The following is a 24,873-nucleotide window of genomic DNA, read 5'->3' as shown; positions in this document are numbered from 1 at the left end:
CTGTTAAGCATTTATTTGTTGTAATTTGGTTAATCTTTTCTGGTCTGATGTGGACAACTGGATAAAACAATATATTTCAAGGTTTCCTTGTTGGGACATTGTGAAGTTTGGAGTACATTTGAGTAGCAAAGATGATGACTTAACTGCAAATTGTTTACTCATTTTACTTAAATTCTTCATTCACAAAATCCTCAATTGATTGTGTTTAAAAAGGAGTTTGCCACCTATGTAGAAGCTTTAAAAATAATGAAGGGTGAGAAGGCAAAACAATTGTATGATTTGTTTCTAGAGTATGGTTTTATTTAACCCCTTAACAGAGTTTCTGTTTGATGTCTGCACGGTATGTTGTTCTTTTTTTTCTTTTGTTAAGTTGTTATGTACATTTTATTTTGTTCAATTTTATGGTTTTGCATTTGATTTACTGTATATCTGACATGTCTCAGTCAGTTTATATATATATATATATATATATATATATATATATATATATATATATATATATATATATATATATATATATATATATATGAGAATCTTAACTGAGGAAAAATACAAATAAGGAAAGAGTTTTTTTTTGTTTTGTTTTTTAACTGATCCACAGGTTTATCCTGTCAAAAAAGTTTACAGTCAAGTTTACAGTTGACACTGACATACATTTACTTTTGTAACATCATTACATTCAGGAGTTTTGTAATAATGTTTTGATATTTTAACTCAGACCCCACAAATGAAAATAAAGTTTTTAAAATAAATGTAATTATTTTCTTAAGCAAATATTACATTCACAAATGTAAAATGTAAAAAAGAAAACCTGCCTTTGTGTTTTTTTTAAGAGAGCTTTATAAACTGTCTAAATATGCTCTGGGTCAGCACGGTGATGCAGTTGGTAGCACAGTTGCCTCACAGCAAAAAGGTTGCTGGTTCGAGCCCCAGCTGCGTCAATTGGCATTTCTGTGTGGAGTTTGCATGTAGCGGTTTCTTCCAGGTGCTCCGGTTTTGCCTGCAGTCCAAAAATATGCGCTCTAAGTGAATTGAATAAGCTAAATTGGCCGTAGTTTGTTTAAGCATGCAAGAGTGTATGGGTGCTTCCTATAGTGTTGGGTTGTGGCTGGAAGGGCATGCGCTGCTTAAAACATATGCTGGATAAGTTGGTGGTTAATTCCACTGTGGTGACCCCTGATTAATAAAGGGACTGAGCCGAAAAGAAAATTAATGAATGAAGTTATCAATTTAATTATGAGTTTATTAATTAAGTTTGTTTTTAATTATATTAATTCATATTTTAGTTTACCCAAAAATTTAAATTTACTGTTAATTTATGTACTCTGCATGTTCTGGGCATTGGTGTTTTTTTTCTACAGTAAAACATTAAAGATCTTTAATTGAAAATGATCATTTAAGTAAAAAACAAACAAACAAACATACAAGCAAAACAAAATGAATGACTTTTGGGTATTCATTGAAGTTATATGAAGCGAAACAGTTGATTTGTGCAAGAAACTGAACTTTTATTACAATATTTATACCTTTAAATAAGCCTCTGCAAAAGGTATCATTAAAAAAGTACTGTTTTCCTCTCACTTAAAGCTTTTTTTTTTATAACAGCACTTAAAATCAGGGAGCATAAAGCTTCAGTTATAATACATTATTGTTTTTGTGCACTGTAACAATAATCTCTCACACACATAAATCTACCAGTACTTATAAAAAATAATCCTGATATTCATATCAACACACACATTTATATAATTACATAATTTTTATTCATTCATAATTTTAATTATTTAAAGCCAATTTTAACTTTTAACAAACTAAAAAGCAAAAATATTACACATTTTACTATAATAAAATAGTTAATAAAAATAGAATCCCATATTTAAAAAATAATGCTGTTTTTTATTTAATTGCTTTCAATAATGCAAATATAATAGCTTCAAATCTAGATAAGTTTGCTTTGAAAGTCCTGAGATGTTCCTAGTATAAACAGATTTATGAAAGAAAGAGAAGGTGAATTTTTTTTCTTTTTTTTTTAAATAGAAATACACATTTGTACCATTTTATGCTGTTTAAAATGCACCAAAACAGCCAGAATGATCACACAAAAATATTGATGAATAGTTCAATCCAGTTTTGCGAACCGATTCAGTTGATTCATATGGAAAGATTCGACTCATCCGTTCTGACTCGATCACGATTCTCGCATCACTAATTATAACAGCCATCATTCCTATGTATGACAAATTTAATTTATTTGTTACTATTTATTGTAGACACACACAAAAAGTTCCATTCTGACTTTTTGACAGTATAATACTATAATATTTATTGTAATAATTTGTCTTGCCTCAATTTTATTTTTTAACATTAAAATAAAACTACCATAAATGCATCTATCTGCGCACTCTTAGTAAATATAAAGTTAATACAGATAAAAATATTATTATCCATAAATATATTATGGCCGTAATCTCCACCCATTTCCTGAGGTGTGAAGGATGTCGGCTGAACGAACAGAGATCTTGTAGCCCACCGCACCGCACCGCACCCACCACACCACACAGCATCGGCACTGATCACACTGACTCCAGTTTTATCCTCACGCTCTTTCGGGGAAATCCGCACGTCGATGGAAAAAGCGAGAAGATGATACTTTGAAGAGGGTGGACATGGAAACCCGACGCTGAGTTCCTTTAATTGTTGACCATAAGACACCATGGCCAAACAGTACGATGTGCTGTTCAGACTCCTGCTGCTCGGGGACTCCGGTGTCGGCAAAACCTGTTTATTATGCAGATTCACGGACAATGAATTTCATCCCTCTCACATTTCCACCATCGGTAAGAGTGTTACTTTCATGCATCCGTTCAAAGAGTTGCAGAACAAACAGATAAGAAAAACACAGGCGCTGCTGGGCCATTATAGTCTATGAGCCGTGAAAAGAAAGGCTGGAGAATTACACCACACAGTGAGATGCATTCACACACATAAACACACGCACACGGTCATATTTTCTGACACGCTTGATTGTAAACATATGTCGTAGAATGTCCTCTTAAAGATAATAAGGTAGTTTTTAATAATATATCGCATGAATGGACCCTGAAAGTGCAGGTGGTTTGCGTGTATCACACTTGATGCCTATAAAAGTGTCCTGTCTTTGTACTTTTCAAGTTCTTTGTATTGATATGAAATGGAAATCAGGTTTAACTCAATTGTAAGCTTTCTGTCCCAGCAGTGAGACCGCTTTCCCTAAAATGAATATTTTATCACTGCGAGCTTTCAAAGAGCAGGAGTCATTTTATTTGAGTTGATTGGGTGTTATGAAAAACAGAATTCTGTGTGCTTCATAAGCTTCTCATTTTTTCAGTGTTTATAGAGTGTGAGGTGTTCCCAGTGTGCTGATATGTCCCGAAAACGGCTAAATAACTTGTAGAAGATGGACAGAGAGATTATTCTACAAGTGATTTAGCTGTTGTCAGGATTAAAAGATCTGTTCAGATCTCTGTGATCATCAATCATCATCAGATGTGAATGAGTTTTATAAGTTTAAAACTTTTTTAAATCGGTGCATGTTTTTAATGAGTTACAGCAACTTTACTGTCTTTATTACCACACCCGCATGTCAGTACAATTATTAAAGAAGACGACTCAATCCAGGTTTGTGGACGTTAAATCATGGTTATTTTGTACATTAACATAACGGATATCCATACAGCAGTGGATATTAACGTGTATGCTGTCACATTTGCTGTGAAAAACAGTGAAAAGTTAAACGTGCACGCTGTGTGTGAGTGTGTGTCATCTGTGTGTGCAAACTTTGTAACGATGTTGTGTGTGACTCATCATTGCAAGAAGGCTTGAATTAACTCCACAACAAATACATCGAATAATCATTGGGAAAGTTCTTACTGTAGTATTTCTCACAAACGTTAAGAGAGGTCTGCTTCCTTCACGTCTGTCACTGTGCTGTTTATCTGACGCTGCCGGAGACTAAGCCACACTCTGACAGACAAGTGGGAATGGTGGGAGGGGAGAACCAGCATTAAAGGTCACAAAAACAGCTAATTGTTCCAAACTCTTAACAGGTTTGGAACAAGTAAAGCGAGAGTAAATTATGACAATTTTCAGCTTTAAGTGAATTATCTCTTTAGGACAACCATTCTGTTTACATTTTAGTAATTGAATAGTATTTATACATTTTTATATATTTTAGCACTTTTTTATACATTTGTTATGCGCGATTCACATGGGGCTTCAGTGTCAACGCATCACAGAGGGTGTATCTGAAGTTGGGGCTGATGCGATCGTCATAGCAGCGTTATGCCGTGTTCAAACTGCATGATTTTAGCCCTGATTTTCACTTGCGGACAGGTTTGAGAAGTCGCCGACAAATGCCTGAAATCACAGGCTAATCGGTGCTCGTTCAAGTGAGTAACAATCACACAGTGTGTGATTATCAAGGATGGGATATGAGAGAATCACTGATGAGTTGCCGACACCCGTGAGATATTTGGCATGCTAATTATCTGGAGCTGTCGGCGATTCAAATCATGCCGTGTGAACTGTGTTTTGACTGAAAATAACATCGCCGATTACCTACAGCCAATGAGAAAGCAGCATTCACTAGTACGGGTACCTGCAGGTCAGCGGTTGGGGAAGAATTTAAAAGTGCTCATTTTCAGTTTTTTTGGACCCAAGAAATGAAGGAAAAAATGGTGTAAATTTGGCAGGACCACTGTGTCTGTTTGACATGTCATCTGATCATTATCACAATCAAGTCAAAAAGTAAAAAAAAAAAGTTGAGGAGAGATTGTAATTCTCTTTAAAAGACAGGTGAGCAACACAAGTTTCTAAAGCTAAATTCTTCTTTTTCCATAATGTAGTTAATAACAAAAGAAATACTACGTGACCTTGCGCTGTTTCCATGTCACCTCTCGCGTTTGTTTGGTTGTGAGACGTAGTTTGGACAAAGTTTTCTGTGATTCTTCCTATTGTAAAGTCATGCAGTGTGAACTCTCCTGTTACCTGCCGATCCATCCTACAGTGTAAACGCAGCACCGACAGAAAGCTACCCCAGATAGTCATGTGTGAAAACAACTGTGACACGACTACTCTGAACATCATGCAGTCTGAACTCGGCATTAGCCAATCAAATTAGACAGCTATTGGCTACTGTCTGAGCTGGTGTATTTGCATACAGCAATCTGATTGGCTGACACTTCCATTGGCACTTAAAAAGTTGAGAAAGTCCCAACTTCTGCAGTGAGCAATGCAGCTGAAACAGTGCCGACTGGCCCACAATTCAGTTCGGCAATGCCTGACATAACCCATTCAATGTGAATGGAAAGCGTTGACGCTGACGCCCCTTGTGATTGGGCTATAAGGGTCTTCTTTAGAAATGTGCTCAAGAGAGCTAGACCAAGGTGAGTATTTGTTTTTAAAAATAAATGAAAATGAACATTACAGAATTAAAAAAAAAAAAAAATTTGAGTAAACCATTATTGGTTGGCTGTGGATAATTTAAAGCTGCATCAATATGGCTTTTGGACTATCAAAAAAGTAAAGTTCCCCATTCACCTTCATTCAGTGGAGAAAAATCCTACTGAAGAAAAAAAGACAATAAGAAAACTTTGATTTAAAATATATCTAATTTCAATAAGGGCGACACGGTGGCTCAGTGGTTAGCAAGAAGGTCGCTGGTTCAAGGCTGGCTGGGCCAGTTGGCATGTTCTTTGCATGTTCGCATGGGTTTTCTCCGGGTGCTCCTGTTTTCTCCACAGTCCAAAGACATGTGCTATAGGTGAATTGAATAAACTAAAGTGGCCGTAGTGTATGTGTTTATGTGTGTGTGAATGAGTGTGTATGGTTGTTTCCCAGTACTGGGATGTAGCTGGAAGGACATCTGCAACATAAAACATATGCTGGATTAGTTGGCGGTTCATTCCGCTGTGACAACCCCTGATTAATAAGTTACTAAGCCGAAGGAAAATAAATGAATTTCAGTAACAGCATTGACTTTTCATTATGAGATTCAAAGTGACACACTGCCTGAAATTGTTATCATTATTTAACATGATTGACAGCATGTAAAACTTCGTCTTGCGTTCACATAAATTTGGAAAGGTAGTATGGTGAGTAAATGATAATGAAATTTACATTTTGATGTGAACTACTCCTGTTAATGAAGCATCTGAGGTGCTGAACTCTTACCCAAAATGTAATCCCTCTATTAAATCACATGCTTCATTAGACGTGGAGTGAATGTCAGACTGTTATTTAGCAAAAGTTCAGGGTATGCTCTGTTGTAGAGCTCTCTTGGCGTTTCCAGGGAAGCAAAAAAAAAAAAATCAGACGCCTTGCTTTCGAAAATTAGACATAAGATTCTCCCTTCTGTTCTGGTGATGATTCTCCCCCAAAATCAATAAAAATTCAGAAGGTCTGACTCATTCCTGCAGCCTGCTGTCTGTCCCGATAGTGTTTATTTAATATGGTGGGATGGATCTGTTTTGGTTAAGCAGTGATGTGATACAGAACAATCTTTCCTGCTGGAGATAAAAGCTTGAGTCTGACTGGTCCTGAGAGATGGCTGATGTCTTGCCCTAAAACATGGTTCAGTAAGCTCTAGTCCGCAGGGCTGTGACCTATATATATTGTGATACTAGGCTGTCAAGGGCCTTAGTGCTTTACTGAAATATTATTCACCGTGGAGGAAATGTCGGTGTGGTCTGAAAGTTAATTTGAAGCATTAGCTAATGGACTAGCGCTTCTGTATGTGCCTCGAGATGCCATGCTGTTCTGTTGAATTGTTTTGGCTGTAGAATGCTGCTGCCGATCGATGAGCTTGAAGATAACGAGTAAAGCAAAGATATGAGCTCCATTCCATTTCATATGTTTTCTCCAGTTAATTGTTGGAGATGTTGTCAACAACACTAGAGAATTGGACTTGTTTAATGTGTATGTGCTAATCGCCGTAGAAGATTGCACTTTTGTCTTGTTACATTTATTTCCATTTCCAATTAGTCGCTGTCTCAGAAGGAAAGTGTCAAAGTGATGATTTAATTGTCCCAGCTCTAACACATTATGTCAAGTTTAATACTCATTACCGTTTGTCCGGTGACCATTAAATCAAAGGTCTGCTTTAATTGTCCAGAAGCCTTATGATGTCAGAAGTGTAAAATATTGATAAATTACAAATATAAGCTTAAAATGAAACTTTTATAAACATGTTTACTTTTGTCCTTTAAACTGATTGGATAATAATTATTTGATAAATAAACTTCATAAGATGTCTTAGATTTATTGTATTGTTTTAAATGATAACCAATGTAGCTCATATAGCATTAAGAAAGGATTTTTTCAATCATTCAAAGGTACTTATGAGAAAATCTTTACTGTCTTTATTTTCAAGTCAATTTTCAACTTGGCTACAATTAAGGATTTTTACATTTTCATTCAATAATATTTTAGGTAATTGCTATAATTGACTTTGACAGCACTTAACTACCTAAATACTTTCAAAACCACGCATATCATTCATTAAAATAAAATGGCCTTTAAATTAATTTTTGTCAAAACTACAAGTCATTGCAATTGCCCTCGAGAAAATGGATGGAGTCTGTCCTGAAAACTGTTGCTACCTACAAACTAAAAGCTGTTTCACTCATTCAAAGGGGACCTATCACAAAATCCATTTTTACTTGGTGTCACATACACATAATGAAACCAAGCAAATGTTTGTCGCAAGACTGTCAGCAAGAACTGTAAAGGTTCTGCTTTCTTTTGAAAAACTCCTTTGCATTTAGAGAGACCCACATAAAAATATGGTGTGATTTTTGCTTCTATTAAAATACTATTTAAAGCAAAGATATCCAAACTAGAGCCTGCTGGCCAAAGTTGGCCCATGGTAACCTTTGAATTGGCCCACCATCCCATTTGAGAAAGGTTTAGAGATTGTCATTTCAAATTTAATGTACCATTTTATTTGTTTATTTTATTGTTAAGCTACAAAAAGCTATCTGATACTAAATGTTTCAATTTAAATAGTGTAAATGAATCAGATTTAGTTTCAAATGACGCATCGCGGACAGTTTAGAGACTTTGGTGAGTGAATCAAGGCAAAGGCAGCTTCTGCTTGACTAGTGTATTCTGCGTTGAACTCCACCGTGTTATAAATGTGGTTATGTTTTTATCACAATGAGTTATATTGTAAAAAATAATTATACTGCATTAGTTAATACGATTCAAAGTAATGTTTTCTGTTTATTTTTTAATAAAAAAAAAAAAACATTAGCCAATTACCCTTGGCTACTTTAATGTAAAGTAGTTTGATATATTTATCTTCAGCCCACGGCTCTCAATATGAAGAAGTTCATATGAAGAAGTTTGTGCACCTCTGACTTAAAGGATGATATAAAACAGCATTTCTCAATGTGTGGGATGAGTGCCACTGATGGGAATAGAGACTTGGCAAGTTGGACACGACAAACAAAATTTGGTAGTTTTTGTGGCCATCTTTAATGATCTTTTTTTAATTGACCATGCACTCAAAACTAAAAAACGTCACATTTAGATGTAAGCCTTACTTCAGACTGTGACTTCAAACATCAGACTGTGAAGAAAATATTACAGTTAAATGATGAATGATTTAACATCGGAATGTTGATTGAAGCAGAACAAAAACTGTGAAGAGGCGGTAAGCGGTAGCAGGTATAAAAGTTTGGCATTGAGTGAAAAGGAAAATGCTGTTGGTTTACTGAAAATAAAATAAAGATCTCATCGTAATATTGAACATGGCTTTAGAGTGGCAGTATCAGAGCCTACAAACTCATTTGAGAACGATGTGTACTACATAGCAGGCTCATTGCAGCCAATAAAATAGTGAATAGGATTATTAATTCTTTTAGTTTTGTTTATTCTGCATGCAGTTTGGAAAGTGACAAAATAAAGCTAAGCACTGTACTTTTTGTGACAATCCCAAGATTCCTGATTAGATTATGTGGTAGATCCTGATTGGCAGATCACTATTTGGTTCAATGCATATAAATAAGAGTTGTACTAGCTTTCCAAGGATGGTGTGGCTATCTGGACATCCTCATGTCAAGACCTGCCATCTCTTTGACTCCTTAACCTTATGGTTTTGTTTTGCATTGTTTATATCATGTAGTCAAAGTTTTGCTGTGATTAAATCTTAAGCTCTTACCGTTATTTATCTCCAGACATTTGTTAGTTGTGCTTTATTGTTGTTCTATTAGTTTCATTTACAATAAATAATTTGCATTAAGATTGTTTTGTTGTTTGAACTCTTTTTTTAAACCAGTGGGTCGTAATATTTTATATTCAGAAATCTAAAATTGCATTATTATCATTTACTTTAGGTTCTTATTGTTGCTGTATGAAGTCTTGTTTTTAAAATGTGATGTTATTTCAGTACATTTGAAAAGTTAAATTTGAATTTTATTAGCATTTCGTTTGGTATATTGAGCTGCAACTTTCTGGGACATCTGAAACTTGTGTTTCATATTGTAAAATCAAGCATAGTTCCCCTTTTAAAGGTGTACTTATTCATTTTTTTGTTTTCAGTTGAGTAGCATCACGCAGAAGGTTTTCAAGTGTCCACGTCATTGTGAAAATGTTCTATTCAATTAGTCCTGCATGATTAATTAATCAATTTGTTAATTATTTATGTTAGTTAAAGTTTGGAATGGAGGGTAACCAAGGTAAGCCATGTAGTAACCTGCTCCAACATGCATCACATAGCACAGACTGCTAATTTGACTGGTGTCTTTATCTGAAATAAGTGTAAAAACTTTTTTCATAAGGTAAACATTTCAGTGTACTTTATGTAAGAAGTCCTGAATCTCTTGAATCTCTATTGAATGGTTTAGGTCTCTTGTTATTTTTGTAGTATTGTTTTTTCTTCTCACTGCCCGTGTTTCTGGGAGAGAGGAAGAGAAAGACACTATTTCATCATTTTCCTTTGCCTAAGGCCAAGCAATTGAGTAGCTGTAGCGATGACCTTTCTATGTATCCCTGCTGGACGGCCCAGGGCACTAACACCACTGCTTTATTTAATTCGGTTTGATGAAGACGGGGCTATGGAGCTCTGTGGTTGGCATTAAAGTAACTCCATTTAAGATGACTTTGTACTTCTGTCTTATGGAAGTATTTCATACACTTGCTTATTCTGGCTCCAGACATTGAATTGAATCCTTAGAAACTGATGCAAACAAGTGAGGTTTATTTCTGTGAGTTGTCAGAAATCTAATAATTGGCCTCTTTTCTTAAGTCTTGTTGCATCATAGGCGGGTTAAAAATAGAAAAGACTTCATTTTGGAGTCCTGATTTTTCTTGAGAATTGAAATGCCTAAAAATAAGTCCTGAAGGAGATGGAAAGTCTTCCAGTGGATATTTTTTGACAAATGCTCATTTATTACTGCAGTTTTGCTGCGGCATTATTTTATCTGAAGTTCCTTGCCTGTCTCAGCTTTTAAGGGAGTTATGTTCTTTCAGGGCTCAAGATCTCATTATGATTTCACACCTTAAAAGATTGTGTCATTCCTACCATGATTTTTATATCATATTCACTTTATATGGGCCTAAATAAACAGGAAAATAAAACTCATAGTTAAGGTTGAAGGAAATCATGTAGGTTTTCTTTGGAATTTTCTTTGGATACCACCAACTATTCATTCCCTGTATTGTTCTTTATGCCAATCATTCAAGCCTTAAACAAGTGATATGTAAATTCTATGCACTGTTATGTATGGCTCACACAAACACAGTCTAAATTTGAGTATATTTATCCATATATTATTAAATAGCCTACAATACATTGTTAGCTGAACATAACCGATTTAATCTTAAACATTACCCTATATGACAGCAGAAAGAAAACAGAAACGGGGTTCGTTTGTTTTCAGAATTTGGCTACATAGACAAAACATGTCTGTCCATGTTTTGTCTAGCTCAGGTTATTTAAAAATAGATTATAATGACCATTTTAACACTTCTACTTGGTTACTGCATTCAAAGCACAACAGAAACACATTTAATTGCTTATAAGTAGGCCCACATGGAATCTGCGCATAGAAACGTAGAAACAGAAATCTGTAGATTTTTAGCCCATCATTGAGTCTAATTATTTACTTGTTTAAATGTGTGTAAATGTATATTTAATACATTTTTTATTAATTTCTGTAATATTTTTGGCTAATATGAAAATGTTTACAATATATTTACAATACAGTTTGTGAAGTAATATTTTCTTTTTTAGTAGATATTACATGAGAGATTTGTTTAGTTTACCAAAGAAGTGGATATGGATGGATTTGCATTGTAAACATTAAAAGTTAAAAAGCTATTATTTTTTATTTCATATATACATTTTTTTTGTTACAATATGTGCATAAATCTGCTTTTTTTTTTTTAAACAAAATTCTTCGCAAAAATAAATGTATATATTATTTATTATGTATATATTGTTTTTAAAAATGTCAGTAGATTCTGTCTGGCACTACGTATAAGCCTTAACTCTGCAAGGAATTGCATAAGTTACAATCTAATTGAAGTTTAGTAGTTTAACCAGCCTGATTTCATGAGAAAACTACAGTATTTTTTGTTTTGTCAGTTTAGTGGCAAATTCCAGTATGAGCGAAGTTGTACAAAAATGTAAGATCCACCAAAACCCAACTTGCCGTGAGATATCGTTGGTTTAACTGGTTTAGTTTAGATAGTTTAGTTTACCTGTGTGGGTAATGCCCACTTATCTTTAATTTGAGGGGATTTTTTTGCACCCAAGCCCCTGTTACTCTGGTCATTACATGCTACGTTGTCAACTTTTTATCAGTTCAAAAGATTTGTCAGATTTATTGACAAATGATTAAGTCACCAAGTATAATTATCAACAGTTACCATTCCGCTTTACCTTCACATGTAAATAATTATTTGGAAATTATAAGATATTCTTGGTGTTTTTATTCTTATTTTGCATGTACATTTACATTCATCAGCTTAGCTGATGCTATTAAGGGACTTGCATATGAAGATAAAAGAAGCACTTCAAATCATTTGGAACATTAAATCATTTTGTTTGAAATTTTGCAAACAAATCTTGATTAAAGAGGACAAAGCATGCTAATTTGCATTACTGTAAATATGCCAGTATTAGCTGGCTAATTTCCAATTCCAGTCCTGTGGTCGGAGGCGATCATAAAAAACAATTGGGCTAGAGTTTTTAATTGTTAATGCTTTTTCTTTTTTGTCCTGTATGTCTAATAGGACATTGAATTCTGTTTGCAGTTAAAAAAAAATCCATAAATTTTAACATAAGCCAGATTATGAATAACATCTTCCAGCAAATGAGATCAAGTTGTTGAGAAAACAGCAGGACAAAGATAATAATGTTTTAGCAATGGATTTGATTAAGTCTGTTCTGCTTTGTGTTGTATGTCAAGCTCTATGAAATGATCGAAAGTAATGAAAATAATTAGAAAATATTTAGAAAATAATTGCATGAAAATAATTAGAAAGTCAATAAACATAAAATAATCCTACATCTAAGTTAACATCTAATTTTTGCTGGTTTTGTGTTATATATTTTGTATGTCACTTTGTATTATATTTTTTGTTACAAACTCAAATTATATTTAATGCTTTTTCAAACTACGTATTTAAAATGACCTGAATCAACACAATTCTTAAGGTAATTATGGGGACAAAGTGATTGTTTTATGTTCACTGCACTTAAATTTATAAAAACAATTAATTGATTTGTGTTGGGACAACATAAGGGAATTGTGTGGAACCCAGCATTTTTTTACAGTGCACACTGTAAAAAATACAGGGTCCGTTCAACACAATTCCTTTATGTGGTTATTCCCTAAAGCGGCAATAATATCCAGCCTTGAAATTTTAAAATTGTTTTATTTCTATAAACATATTGATGTTAAGTTTTCTGTAGATCTTACAAATCATGTTACAAAGTTGGTAACAGTGTGACTGAAGGATTTGTGTGTGGTCTGCGCTTCAGTTAAATGTGAAACATGATGATATGTGCAGGAGCATGGCTGCAAATCAAATACAAAAGAGAAAGCATCAATTATTAATAACCTATTATACTGCAGTCAATGTATATAAATGAGTTTCTTGTGAGCTGTTGCTTTTCTTTGCATTTATTTTGCATAGTAAAGTAAAACCCATATTGCATGTTAAGTTTTAGTTTTGCTTCTTTTGACAAATAATTTTCTCAGTACCTTAACCAAGATTGTGTTTACTTGTAACGTGCCATTTACATTCAGGTGGTTTAATTAAACTTAAAATAAATTAACTCGCAAGATTTGGCTTTTGATAATTAATACATGTCATCTTGAGACGCTCTGTATTCTTCAAAATGTCAGCAATGACCCACCAACGGCCTTGCTTGCATCTCTCACTTTTCACAATTTCTGCTCATTTTCTTCAGTCACTCGGCTGTGTTTCTCAAATCACTTGATCAGGACAATTCACTGCCTTTTATGTGTCTGATTTCAATGTTTATCAAGCTCCCATGATGGCATCGATCATATTTAAGGCTTTTTGTTTAGAGCATTCATAAAGTGTGATGAAATTTACAGATGATTTGAGTCGATAACACATAGATCTGTGTTCATGCTAAAACATTTAAAATCCTTCTGAAATGTTTTTTATTTTCTTCTCTAGGTGTCGATTTCAAAATGAAGACCTTAGAGATAGATGGCATTAAAGTACGGATACAGATATGGTATGTTTTTTTGAGTGTGTGATGATAATATAACAGCATTTAGTCAGGTCGTTCTACTAATCGAATGTTTCTTTATATCTACAGGGACACAGCGGGTCAGGAGAGATATCAGACCATCACTAAGCAGTACTACAGAAGAGCACAGGTGACTTTCAAAGATTCAGTAACCGATTCAGTCATATACTCTCTTTTTGTGCTATTGTAAGTTTGGAGTTGGTTTGATTTGCGTGCCTTTTAAGAACTAGTTTGCTTTTCCATGGCTAGATAATTGCACACAGAGCGAGATCTGACAATGCTAGCCAGGGTGTACGCAGGGTCCTAAAAAAACTTAATGTCCTAAATAGCAAAAACAAAATTGAAGGTGTTGAAAAGTCACACATTTACAAATCACATTTACCAAAATATTGTGTTATATGTCTTAAATAATTTTAACAGGTCTTAATTTTCTTATATCCATTTGAAGTTACCCAATCAGGCCAACCAATCACCAATAATACATTGCAATAGAAGTTTTAACAAAAACTCAGAACTCTCTTTGCCAATATGGTTAAATTCTCTTCCTTACAATATCATTTGTTTAAATGTTCTCCATGTATTTATGGCGGGAACACTGACCTAGACAGACGGTTGTGCATATATTTAGATTTTAAAAACTTTTTAAAAGAAATGTTATGTTGAAAAATGTGTTCAACAACTAGAGTATGCATGTTTTGACACATAATTTAAAATATGTGGTTAAGAAATAACTAACAGTGTTTTTGTTTTTTTTAATGAAGAAAGTAAAAATCTTTTCCATCAATAAACCCCCCCTGGTGTTTAGCTCATAAAGTCTGATATTTTATAAATAATAATTTTAAAAAGCCACTTAAAGTCTTAAATTTGACTTGATGAGACTTGCAGAAACCCTGGCTAGCATGGAAGCACCAAATACAAATGCTGTGGCCCAATTTGTCTTCTTATACACCCTATATACAGTTGTAGTCAGAATTATTACCCCTGATAACTGATTTATTTCATTTTTGCCATGATGACAGTAAATAATATTTTACTTGATATTTTTCAAGACACTTCTATACAGCTTAAAGTGACATTTAAAGGCTTAACTAGGGTAGGTTAGGGTAATTAGGCAAGTTATTGTATAACGATGGTTTAGTTCTATAGACTACCAAAAGAATATTTAACTTAAAGGGGCTAATAATCTTGACCTTAAGATGGATAACAAAATTAAAAACTGCTTTTATTCTAGCGGTAATAAAACAAATAAAACTTTCTCTAGAAGAAAAAAGTGTTATCAGACATTCTGTGAAGATTTTCTTGCTCTGTTAAATAGAATTTTGGAAATAATTAAATAAGAAAAAAAATTAAAAGGGGGGCTAATAATTCTGACTTCTATATATATATATATGTGTGTGTGTGTGTGTGTGTGTGTGTGTGTGTGTGTGTGTGTGTGTGTGTGTGTGTGTGTGTGTGTGTGTGTGTGTGTGTGTGTGTGTGTGTGTGTGTGTGTGTGTGTGTGTGTGTGTGTGTGTGTGTGTGTGTGAGAGAGTGTGTGAGTGTGTTAGTGAGAGAGAGAGATCCAGGATGACAATAACAGTCTTATTATGCACAGCTATATTTGTGGGTAAAGACAAAATTACATTATGAGTTCAATTCAAAGTTTATTTGCATATCGCCTTCCATAATAATTATTGTCCAAAGCAGCGTTACAAAAGGTGCACATTATTACTATATCACAGTCAAAATCAGAAAAGTTAACTAATCAAAATATGAATTTTATTTATGCCAAAAATAATTTGAATATTAAGTCATGCTCCATCAAGATGGTTTGTAAATTTCCTTCCATAAATATATCAAAATGTAATGGCTGATTGGTAATATGCATTGATAATTCACAAATGTCATCTAGAGACTCTTCAAAATGTCAGAAATAACCCAGCAACATGCAGTCTCACTTGTAGTTCTCATTTCTCTGCTTATTTTCTTCAGTCACTCGGCTCTGTTTTCTCGAATTACTTGATCAGGATAGTTCACTGCCTTTTATGAGTCTGATTTTAAAGGTTTAATAAATTCTGTAAAGGCATTGATCATTTTTAAGAGCTTTTAAAGCATTTGTCAGTCTGAGCATGATGTTACTATATTACAGTCTAAAAATCCAAAAAGTTAAGAGTCAAAATTATGAATTTTATTTTATGCCAAAAATAATTTGAATATTAGGTCATGTTCCATCAAGATATTTAGTAAATGTCCTACCATAAATATATCCAAATGTAATAGTTGATTGGTAATTGGCAATTGGTAAGAACTTAATTTAGACAAATTAAATGTTCTAATAGTTGTATCCCAAGTCCTATCCTAACAAGCCATACAACCATGGAACCGTTTTTTGTTCACTGCTTATTTATTTATTATTATTTATTATTATTTTTTTGGTTCAGGGTCATGTGGTCCTATGCGTGCTTGTATGTGTGAATGTGTTTATATATACACACATACTTTTGAGTGTGTAACAGGGGAGTAAACACGCGTTGGGACACACTACTTCATCATACACCGTTCTGTTGCTTAGTTACATGACCTGTCAATCACATCCTCCACATTTATTTTAGAATTAATTTCCTTCTCTATTAGAAGGATGTAGCATGTAAATCTGCCATTTTCTCCTCTTTCATGTAAAATAAACTCCTCATATCTTTGCATAATTGTGCATATAACATTAATTACCAAAGGTGTCAATTTAAAGTTCACAGTGTTGTTGCAAATGAAATGTAATGCAGATAACATTAAATGAATATGTTTTGCACTTTAAATTTCTACCGAAAATAGTTGACCATCTGTGTATCTATGCAATACTCTGATTACGGACCACTATTTATGATGGATAGTATGAAAATTGGGACTAAACTATTTATGTGAGTTAGGACACTGCAAAACACACCAACAATGGCAGACATTGCATTGCTATTGATGTTCATGACTTGTTCATCAAACAACTTCATTCAAACATGGCAAATCCAGCATGTTTGCGCAGCTCATTGTTATTTTAAGAACAAATTACTTGTTAGGAATGGCTGAAAAGTCAAAAGTTTCTGTTGGTGCTACTTAGGAACACATTTCTTGGTTCTAGTAGGTGCCTAAATTGTTAAAAGACAGAGCCAATTTAAAGCCTCTGGCTCTGAACCAGCACTCAAACTACATTGGCGGAAGAGTTGTAATGATGATCTAATAAAGGATTCGAGACTAAAAGGGATTCTTATTGCTGTCTATTTACACTCATTACAATGTATGGGTGGATTGAAACTGATTGTGTATCAACAGGGTATATTTCTGGTGTATGACATCACAAGCGAGCGCTCGTTCCAGCACATCATGAAGTGGGCCAGTGATGTAGATGAGGTGAGGCTGTGCAGTTTATAGCATATCCATCTCTATTACTGGAACTAAATATAACCTGATCCATATTTATATCCCTTCATTCAGGATCCACCGCCTCTCTTTTTCCTCTTCTACTCTTTTCACTTTCAACAATACATAAAGGGGTTGCCTTTAAGAGCCGCAATGCAAATGCGGAATTTCACATTTGAATTTAAAACAAATTGTAAAAAAATAAGTGCAATAGTTGAATCTTCTGTTTGATTGTGTCTCTGATCAGTACGCCCCTGAAAAGGTGCAGAAGATACTTGTTGGGAACAAATCTGATGAACAAGAGAAGAGACAAGTAGCTACAGAACAGGGAGATAAGGTAAATAAATAATGCTTCCTTCCTGTGGGCTTTTTCTGTCATTAACGTTACCATTTTCTTACATGACAAGCCTACTGTACTCTGTAAATCTCACCTGGCTAGTCACTTTATGCCAATTTCATTCACAAACAAAAAATAAGGTAACTAATAAATTGCATGGAAGCATCATTGTAGAATTTATTCAGAAATCATGTAAAATGAGCTTGCAATGTGTGGCAAGTGAGCAATAAAATGCAAAGAAGTGGCTACTCACATTGAGAGTAAAAACATTCAGGCAAAACAAAACAAATGATAAATAACGATCAGGACCGTTTGCTGTTCAGTAATAAAGTTGTAAATAATGTTTAGTTTGTCACAGAGCTGTTATCATGACTAGACATATGCCGATCTTCAACAATTGAATAATGATAATTAACATAAACAATATTGATATTGTGAGCACTTCAAAATAAAGTGAATAATTATTTACACTTTTAGAGTTCTTTTAAAGAATATTTGCAGTTTCAAAAGCTTGGAGTCTGATTTGCGTAGATTAATAGTTCAAACATGACACGTTTTTACAAGTTAATCTGGCCTACTACATGTTGAAATATTAATTGAAATTTCTGTGACTAATTAAAGGGCTATTGTACATTTAAAACTGTTCAGTAAGGCCCCAGTAGGTAACATGAGTTAATTTAACTAAACTCAAGATATCTACAAAAGCTTTAATTAGTCTTAGCTGATTTTAATGCCTAATAACGCGTTACAATCATAGTCATAATCTGATTACAAGTCTTTTATTAAATGAAGTTAAGTAACTTATACAATTAATTTTGTAACTAATATTATCATGTTAACTGTAATAAGTCTGGCCTTTTCTTAAGGTTGATTTTAATCCATTCACTAACATTTATAATTGAGACTTTTTTGTAAAGCATTACCTATTTTGTACTTTTTAATTGTTTTGCACTTTAATTTGGTTGAAACATTTGTTTACTTTGACCATGTTTTTAAAAAAAAGCACACAAAGTATTTTTTGTTATTATACCTGTTAAACTAACTATTTTTTTTACAGCTTATGCATGATTCCATCATAAGCCTTGGTCATGACTAATGGATTTAATTTTGTATTCCACCTGTAGATGTTTTTGGGTATGTTTTGTGACTCATAAAATGGTCGCAATTGAATTGTATATAATGAATCACCAAAGATTCGGTTTCAGCTAAAAATCTTCTTTAATTTTCTAATGTAGACGAAAAATCACATTCATCTTAAGTCAACTGAGGGTAAACCAATTAGCAGCAAACTAATTTTGGGGTGAACAGTCACTTTAAAGACTTCCGTCAGACATCTCTCTGCCATCTTTTTTGTTTCTCTAGCTTGCCAAAGCTTATGGAATGGACTTTTTTGAGACAAGTGCCTTTACCAACCACAACATTACAGAGGTACATTTCTCTTCTCATTATACCTGTAACCTACAATCAGTTTTTTAAAGAATAGTGGATCCTGATAATTTTGGGTTTACATTTTAATTATTTACAGCTAATCTGACTATTTACAGTTGAATTCGAAATTATTAATTATATATATTTTTTCTCATTCAAATATTGTTTAACAGAGCAAAGATGTTTTTACAGTATTTCCTATAATATTTTTTCTTCTGAAGAAAGTCTTATTTGTTTTATTTCAGCTACAATAGAAGCAGTGTTTAATTTTTTTAAACCAATTTAAGAACAATATTATTATCCCGCTTTAAGCTATATTTTTTTGATTGTCTACAGAACAAGGTGGAATACAGGATGGCTAAAAAAATCAGGAGGGCTAATAATTCAACTGTTTTTGTTTTTTCCAGTCTTTCACCCGACTGGCTGAATTAGTATTACAAGCCAACAAGAAGGATCTTGATTTGCTGGGAGGATCATTGAATGACGAGTTGAATCTGGCTGATTTGGAGGAGCAGGAAGGTTTGTGTAATGTTAGCGACGACACTCGAAAGTCCTGCTGGTGCTGAGGACGGAAGGTGACATGACTACTTCAGTTCAGTTGGATATTTACGTTGTATTTATTATTCATTTCACAAGGTATCGTAGAACGGTGTTTGGTGCCTTTAAATGGCTCATTTCCTGCTGTCTCTTATAAATATTATTTATTTTATAGTCAGTATAAATTAAGATGACACTGAATACTTGTATATGAATATTTTTCAGTTGGAAAAAAATGCACCAGTACATCTATTTTGTTATGCTTATTCAAGCCACATGTTTAGACTCAGCTATGTGTTTTCTTACTGATCAAATATTAAGAAGAGGTTGATTTAAGGTGGCATTGACAACCTGTGTCTTATTAAACAAGATTGTATGCCTGGAGCAGCCATTTAAAATGGAATATTCTCTCTTGCGTTACCCTGTTGAACTTCATATGAATATATCCAGCTCTCATTTGACTTTCTATAAAATTCTCCCAACTCTAAAACCTTGACCGCAAATACTCAACCTTTACTGAATGATCTTTCAAGATAACACATTTATTCTTGGGTGACACATTTATGAAGCTAGTTTCTCACGTCGGTGTCACAATATGAGCTTCTTTTCACTGTAAAACATATCGTCATTGCACTTGCTGCTTAAAGGTTTTAGTTCACTGTGATTGCAGATGAATCTCATTATTATTATTATTATTATTATTTTATTATTATTATTATTATTATGAGGTTGTTATATGACAATGTTATCTTCTACCAGTACATCATCAGGCACTTTTCCCTCATCTATAGTCTATATTTAGCAGATTTAGGATAGTTGGAATGTTTCAACTTTTACTCCATTTCTGATCCTGCTTTAGTCGACACGTTTTACATCCCAACTTGATTGAAATGTATATGCAGAATGATCTACATGGGTCGGTGTTGCTAAAGATTCAATGTATATTACACTATTATGGCATTTCTATGTGTAAATGGTATTGTACTATGTTGATTTAAAGGAACTCTTGAACAATGCTGATGTGTTTTACCTGTGTTATATAAGAACTTGTTGAAATATGTCCACAAAAAAGGGGAGAAAAAGAAGTTGAAATGCGTATATGTGGTTATTTATATTGAACTGTGATATTGTGGTTCTCTTCTGTGGGGCAGATATTTATGAATAAACGTTTCATTATAAAAAGAGGATTTTGTTATAATGACGGTTACGCCTGTCGGAAAAATCAATATATCGACTTTTCGCACTACACGTGGACATGACCTCAATCATTTGTAGTGATGCAATAAATATCACGCATACATAAAATACAGTTCTAGCAACAATTTAGCTGATTGTGCAACAGCTCTATCTCTATCGGAGGTGTCAGTGTCAGTATGGTTTAAAAAAAGTATGGAAGTATTTACTATAAATAAATGACTTTAGTATATTTTCATGTGGGAGTCTGATAACTGAAAATCAATCTGGTAGCAGATATCGCAGCCTCTGTTACTTTTTATCTTGGACTTTTTCTGTTAACCGTTATTATTATTTATTTAGGATTTAGGATATCCATTTAGGATATCCGTTTTCACATTCTGATTCCAACGTCCAATTATAAAATAGTTAAAATGTCTATAATTAAATCAAATATTCTTACAAATGAGATATTATGCTTTTTAGAAGAGCGCACTTTCATTGTGATGATATTCTATAGTCATTCTGGCATTATATAATGACTGGCATAAAATGGTCTCAAAATGACTATCTTTACCAAAATATATTTTGTTGCAATATATCGTATGACAAATAATACATATTGTGATGGGCTTAATAACGTATTTAAATACCATTTCACATATAGGAGGCAAAAAAGAAAAGTGTTTTCATGCATCAAAACAATCAGTGTGTTACACGGATTTTTTTGTTTTTGTTTGTTTTTTTGCTGAAAATGTCACTGTTAATTTGTTTAATTATTTCATTATTCAGGACCAAAACAATAACTGCTGTCAAGCATTTTTACCATGATTTAACATTAGATAGTTACTGAAATGTATTTTAGTAAAATGATCAATTATTCCTGACAGCATATGTTTAAAGGTCATTGTAACATTAAACTAAGTTAATTATGTTCTAACTTAATTGTTTTAAGTCAGTTTAACTTTATAAGTTCAATGGACTTCTAAGCTTATTTTGATTCAGCAAAAATTTAAGGCGAACAAGTTTGTTTTTTCGGTAGTTTATATACAAAACATAAATCAGATAAAAACAGAATATTTAGAAACACAGCAGAAGCAAATATTTTACCTAGATTTATTTTAACTTTCTCTGTATAGTTTACCACAATTTTTTCCTTCTTCACTAAAAAAAATTTGACTGCTTGTTTAAACTACTTACTTAATATGAGTTGAAACAACACAATTCTTAATTTTTTTTGGGACAAATTAATACATTTTTGTTCAATTTACTTAAATCTGTAAAAAAAAATTAAGTTAACTTTAATTTGTGTTGGGACAAGAGGAAGGAATGGTGTTAAACCCAGCATGGTTTACAGTGTTGTTTAACCATTCGTCAGCAAGGCATTTTCACTTTTAATGCTTAAACAATGCTTGATTGGTTCCGAGAGTCCTACAATGTACTAGCAAAACATCATCCACACCATTAGACCATCATCTTCAACACTAGCCTAAACCATTGGTACAAGGCAGATGGAAAAATGCATTCAGGTTAACTCCAAAATCTCTGTTGGATTTAGATCTACTGAATATGGAGCCCACTGACTTTAGTAAAAGATTGTTTGAGGCTTCTTCCTTCTTTGGTTTATTTGGATACAGCCATCACAAAAGTGTGGTCATAAATGTATGGAAGTGGTCAGCAACAACACTTAGTTTGGCTGTTGGGCTTAAATTATGCTCTGTTGGTTCAAAAAAACGATCAAATTATTTATGCACTTGTATATGTATTTAATAAAAAAGGTTTATCAGTAGTATGTTTTTTTCTTATTTGCCCAAATATATGCACATTTTTAGAGAATGAAAATTATTTCAACCATATTTTGCTCTTTTTTTCCACAAAGACTTTTAAATTTAATACACTAAAATAGTACATATTTTGTTTGACCAGTAGATAATATTGCTTTGCTGAAGGGAAATTGTTGAACTGACACTAATCTCAATGTGCAACACCACAAAACAACACTAGGAGGCAGTTTTGCAAAGCAGAAATCAATGGATTGCAATGTAGTTATGCATAATAATTTAATGACAAGGGGAAAGAACAGGGGAGAAATAACAGGTTTGTGGTTTGTGAAAACGTACTGTATAAATCTAGTCCACAATTCAACTCTTATTAGCCATTTTGATAATGAAGTAAGTTCATTTGCTCAAGGTCATGATATATATATATTTTCAATTCAGATCAGGAATTCATTATTTCTCAAAAGTCTTTTTTTTTTAACTCTGAAAAGAATATTCTGGTTTTTGTAGAGAGGCAAATCTTTCTCTCTCTCTCTCTCTCTCTTTCTCAAGGCTGAACGCAGCTGGATGAAGTCTGAACAGAGAGAGAGCTGATTTGATAAGGAAATTTCATGCCATGTGCTGATGTGCTCATGTTTGGAGCTTATTTGTAAGCTAGTCATACACATTGCATTGCAGTATATTACAAAATAAAATCATCTCAGCGTCATAGTCCAACCATTCCTTGTAAACACTATTTATTCTACTGAGGACAAAAGACGTTTGTAAAATGTTTAATTTATTGGTAACTACTTACACTAAGTTATTATTAGGTATTTGCATTAAAATAATCTAACAATATATTTAAAGCATTATTACTGTTAGCTTGGGCTCATTACATTATTTGCTGAGTTGATTTATTTATATTTGTTTTTATATCATTACTGACTCAAGCTAACATGAATGAATAATTGTGAATAAGTGCTGTGTTAGTATTACTGAGTAACTATTGCAGATTTTATTGATTCAGTTAGTGTTTTATTCATATTTTCTGTTTTCATTTTAGTTGGAGACGAGTAAATTGATTAATTTCCATTTTGGAATGAGCATTTCATTTACTCTGCTCAAATAACGGGCTATGAATGTCTGCTGTAAAACAGTAATGCAAAACATCACATGCATATTTTCAAAAACAAGAGAATTTCCGCATTAATAACATTTGAGTGCTCTGAGCCTATTTGACACACATGAGCACACACATTAATGTTCTCATATTCTACTAAAAGACTCATTTGATTTGCCTAACTCTGCTATTTGCATTTAATACAAATATATCCTAATTTAAATGTGCAGAGGAAGCTTTTGTAAGGCTAGTTATAAAATGTCTCAGGTACACTTTATTAAACCTAATGGCTATGCCAATTTGGTCCTCCTTTTGCGACCAGATCTGCCTTAAGTAGATTCAAATAAAATAAAAATGCTGGAAATATCTCTCTCATACTTTGGTTGGAGATTTGCTGACAAATCTCACAATAGGGATAATATGGATATTGGATTGAGATCTACTGATTATGGAGCTTGTTGACTTTAGTAAACTCATCGCCAAGCTAAAGATATCAGTTTGAGATTACTTGAGATTTGTTACACATATTTATTTGGATACAGCCATCACAGAATGGGTACAGTGTGTTTATAAATGTATGCAAGTGGTCAGCAACAACACTTAGTTAGGCTGTTTGGCTTAAGTGATGCTCTGTTGGGTCTGAGAGGCTTAAAATATACTAGCAAAACATCTACCACACCATTAGACCACCATCTTCACCAGTAGCCTGAAGCATTGCAGAATGGATTCATCTTTTTAGGTAGTTAACTCCAAAACTTCTATTGGATTTAGATCTACTGAATTTAGAGCTTATTGACTAAAAGATTGTTTGAGGCTTCTTACACTGGTTTATTTGGAGACAGCCATCACGAAACGCATACAGTGTGGTCATAAATGTATGCAATTGGTCAGCAACAACAATTAGGCTGTTTAGCTCAAATGATGCCCTGTTAGTTCTGAGAGGCCTAAAATGTACTAGCAGAATATCATCCACACCATTACACCACCTTTTTCATCACTAGCCTGAAGCATTGATACAAGGTAGAATGGATCCATGCTTTCAGGTAGTTAACTCTAAAATTTGATCCTAAATGTGGCAGTTGAAATCAAGACTCGTCAGACCAGGCAACAGTGTTCAGTAAACCTGTTTGAGCCAGAGTTTGCTTTTGTTATATCTTACCAGAGTGGAACTCTGTGCCAGTTGCATCGAATACTCTAAGTACTGAGCAGCAGTTAAGGAAGTTTAAACATGGCCTATATGGCCACTAAGTAAAAACTTACACACTACTACATAATTTTGTAATGCATTACTGAACTTAGTTTACACATAATTCTATTTAACATCCAGCTGAATATTTACAGAAGTCTCTGCCCATGAATA

General features: G+C 33.4%; 2 protein-coding genes across 3 annotated transcripts in view; one reads left to right on the top strand and one right to left on the bottom strand.

The window, feature by feature from the left end:
- The window catches only part of rab15 (RAB15, member RAS oncogene family), a 48,214-nt gene extending 27,572 nt beyond the window's left edge, over positions 1–20,642 (top strand). Inside the window, 7 exon segments of one of the 2 annotated variants that reach the window (NM_001002318.1) lie at positions 2,551–2,837; positions 13,696–13,756; positions 13,841–13,901; positions 17,072–17,149; positions 17,406–17,495; positions 18,858–18,923; positions 19,331–20,635. In NM_001002318.1, the coding sequence (NP_001002318.1) occupies positions 2,714–2,837; positions 13,696–13,756; positions 13,841–13,901; positions 17,072–17,149; positions 17,406–17,495; positions 18,858–18,923; positions 19,331–19,489 (639 nt within the window). In that variant the 5' untranslated portion in view covers positions 2,551–2,713 and the 3' untranslated portion in view covers positions 19,490–20,635. 2 annotated transcript variants of the gene reach the window in all.
- LOC147839360 (uncharacterized) overlaps positions 1–24,873 on the bottom strand; it is a 963,858-nt gene that overhangs the window by 551,117 nt on the left and 387,868 nt on the right. The window lies entirely within an intron of this gene.

Source organism: Danio rerio, chromosome 20 (assembly GCF_052040795.2).
Source record: "Danio rerio strain M-AB ecotype USA chromosome 20, GRCz13ab, whole genome shotgun sequence".
Classification (NCBI taxonomy): Eukaryota; Metazoa; Chordata; class Actinopteri; order Cypriniformes; family Danionidae; genus Danio; species Danio rerio.
The sequence above is the reverse complement of the archived record's forward strand: the minus strand, read 5'-3'. Positions and strand labels throughout refer to the sequence as shown.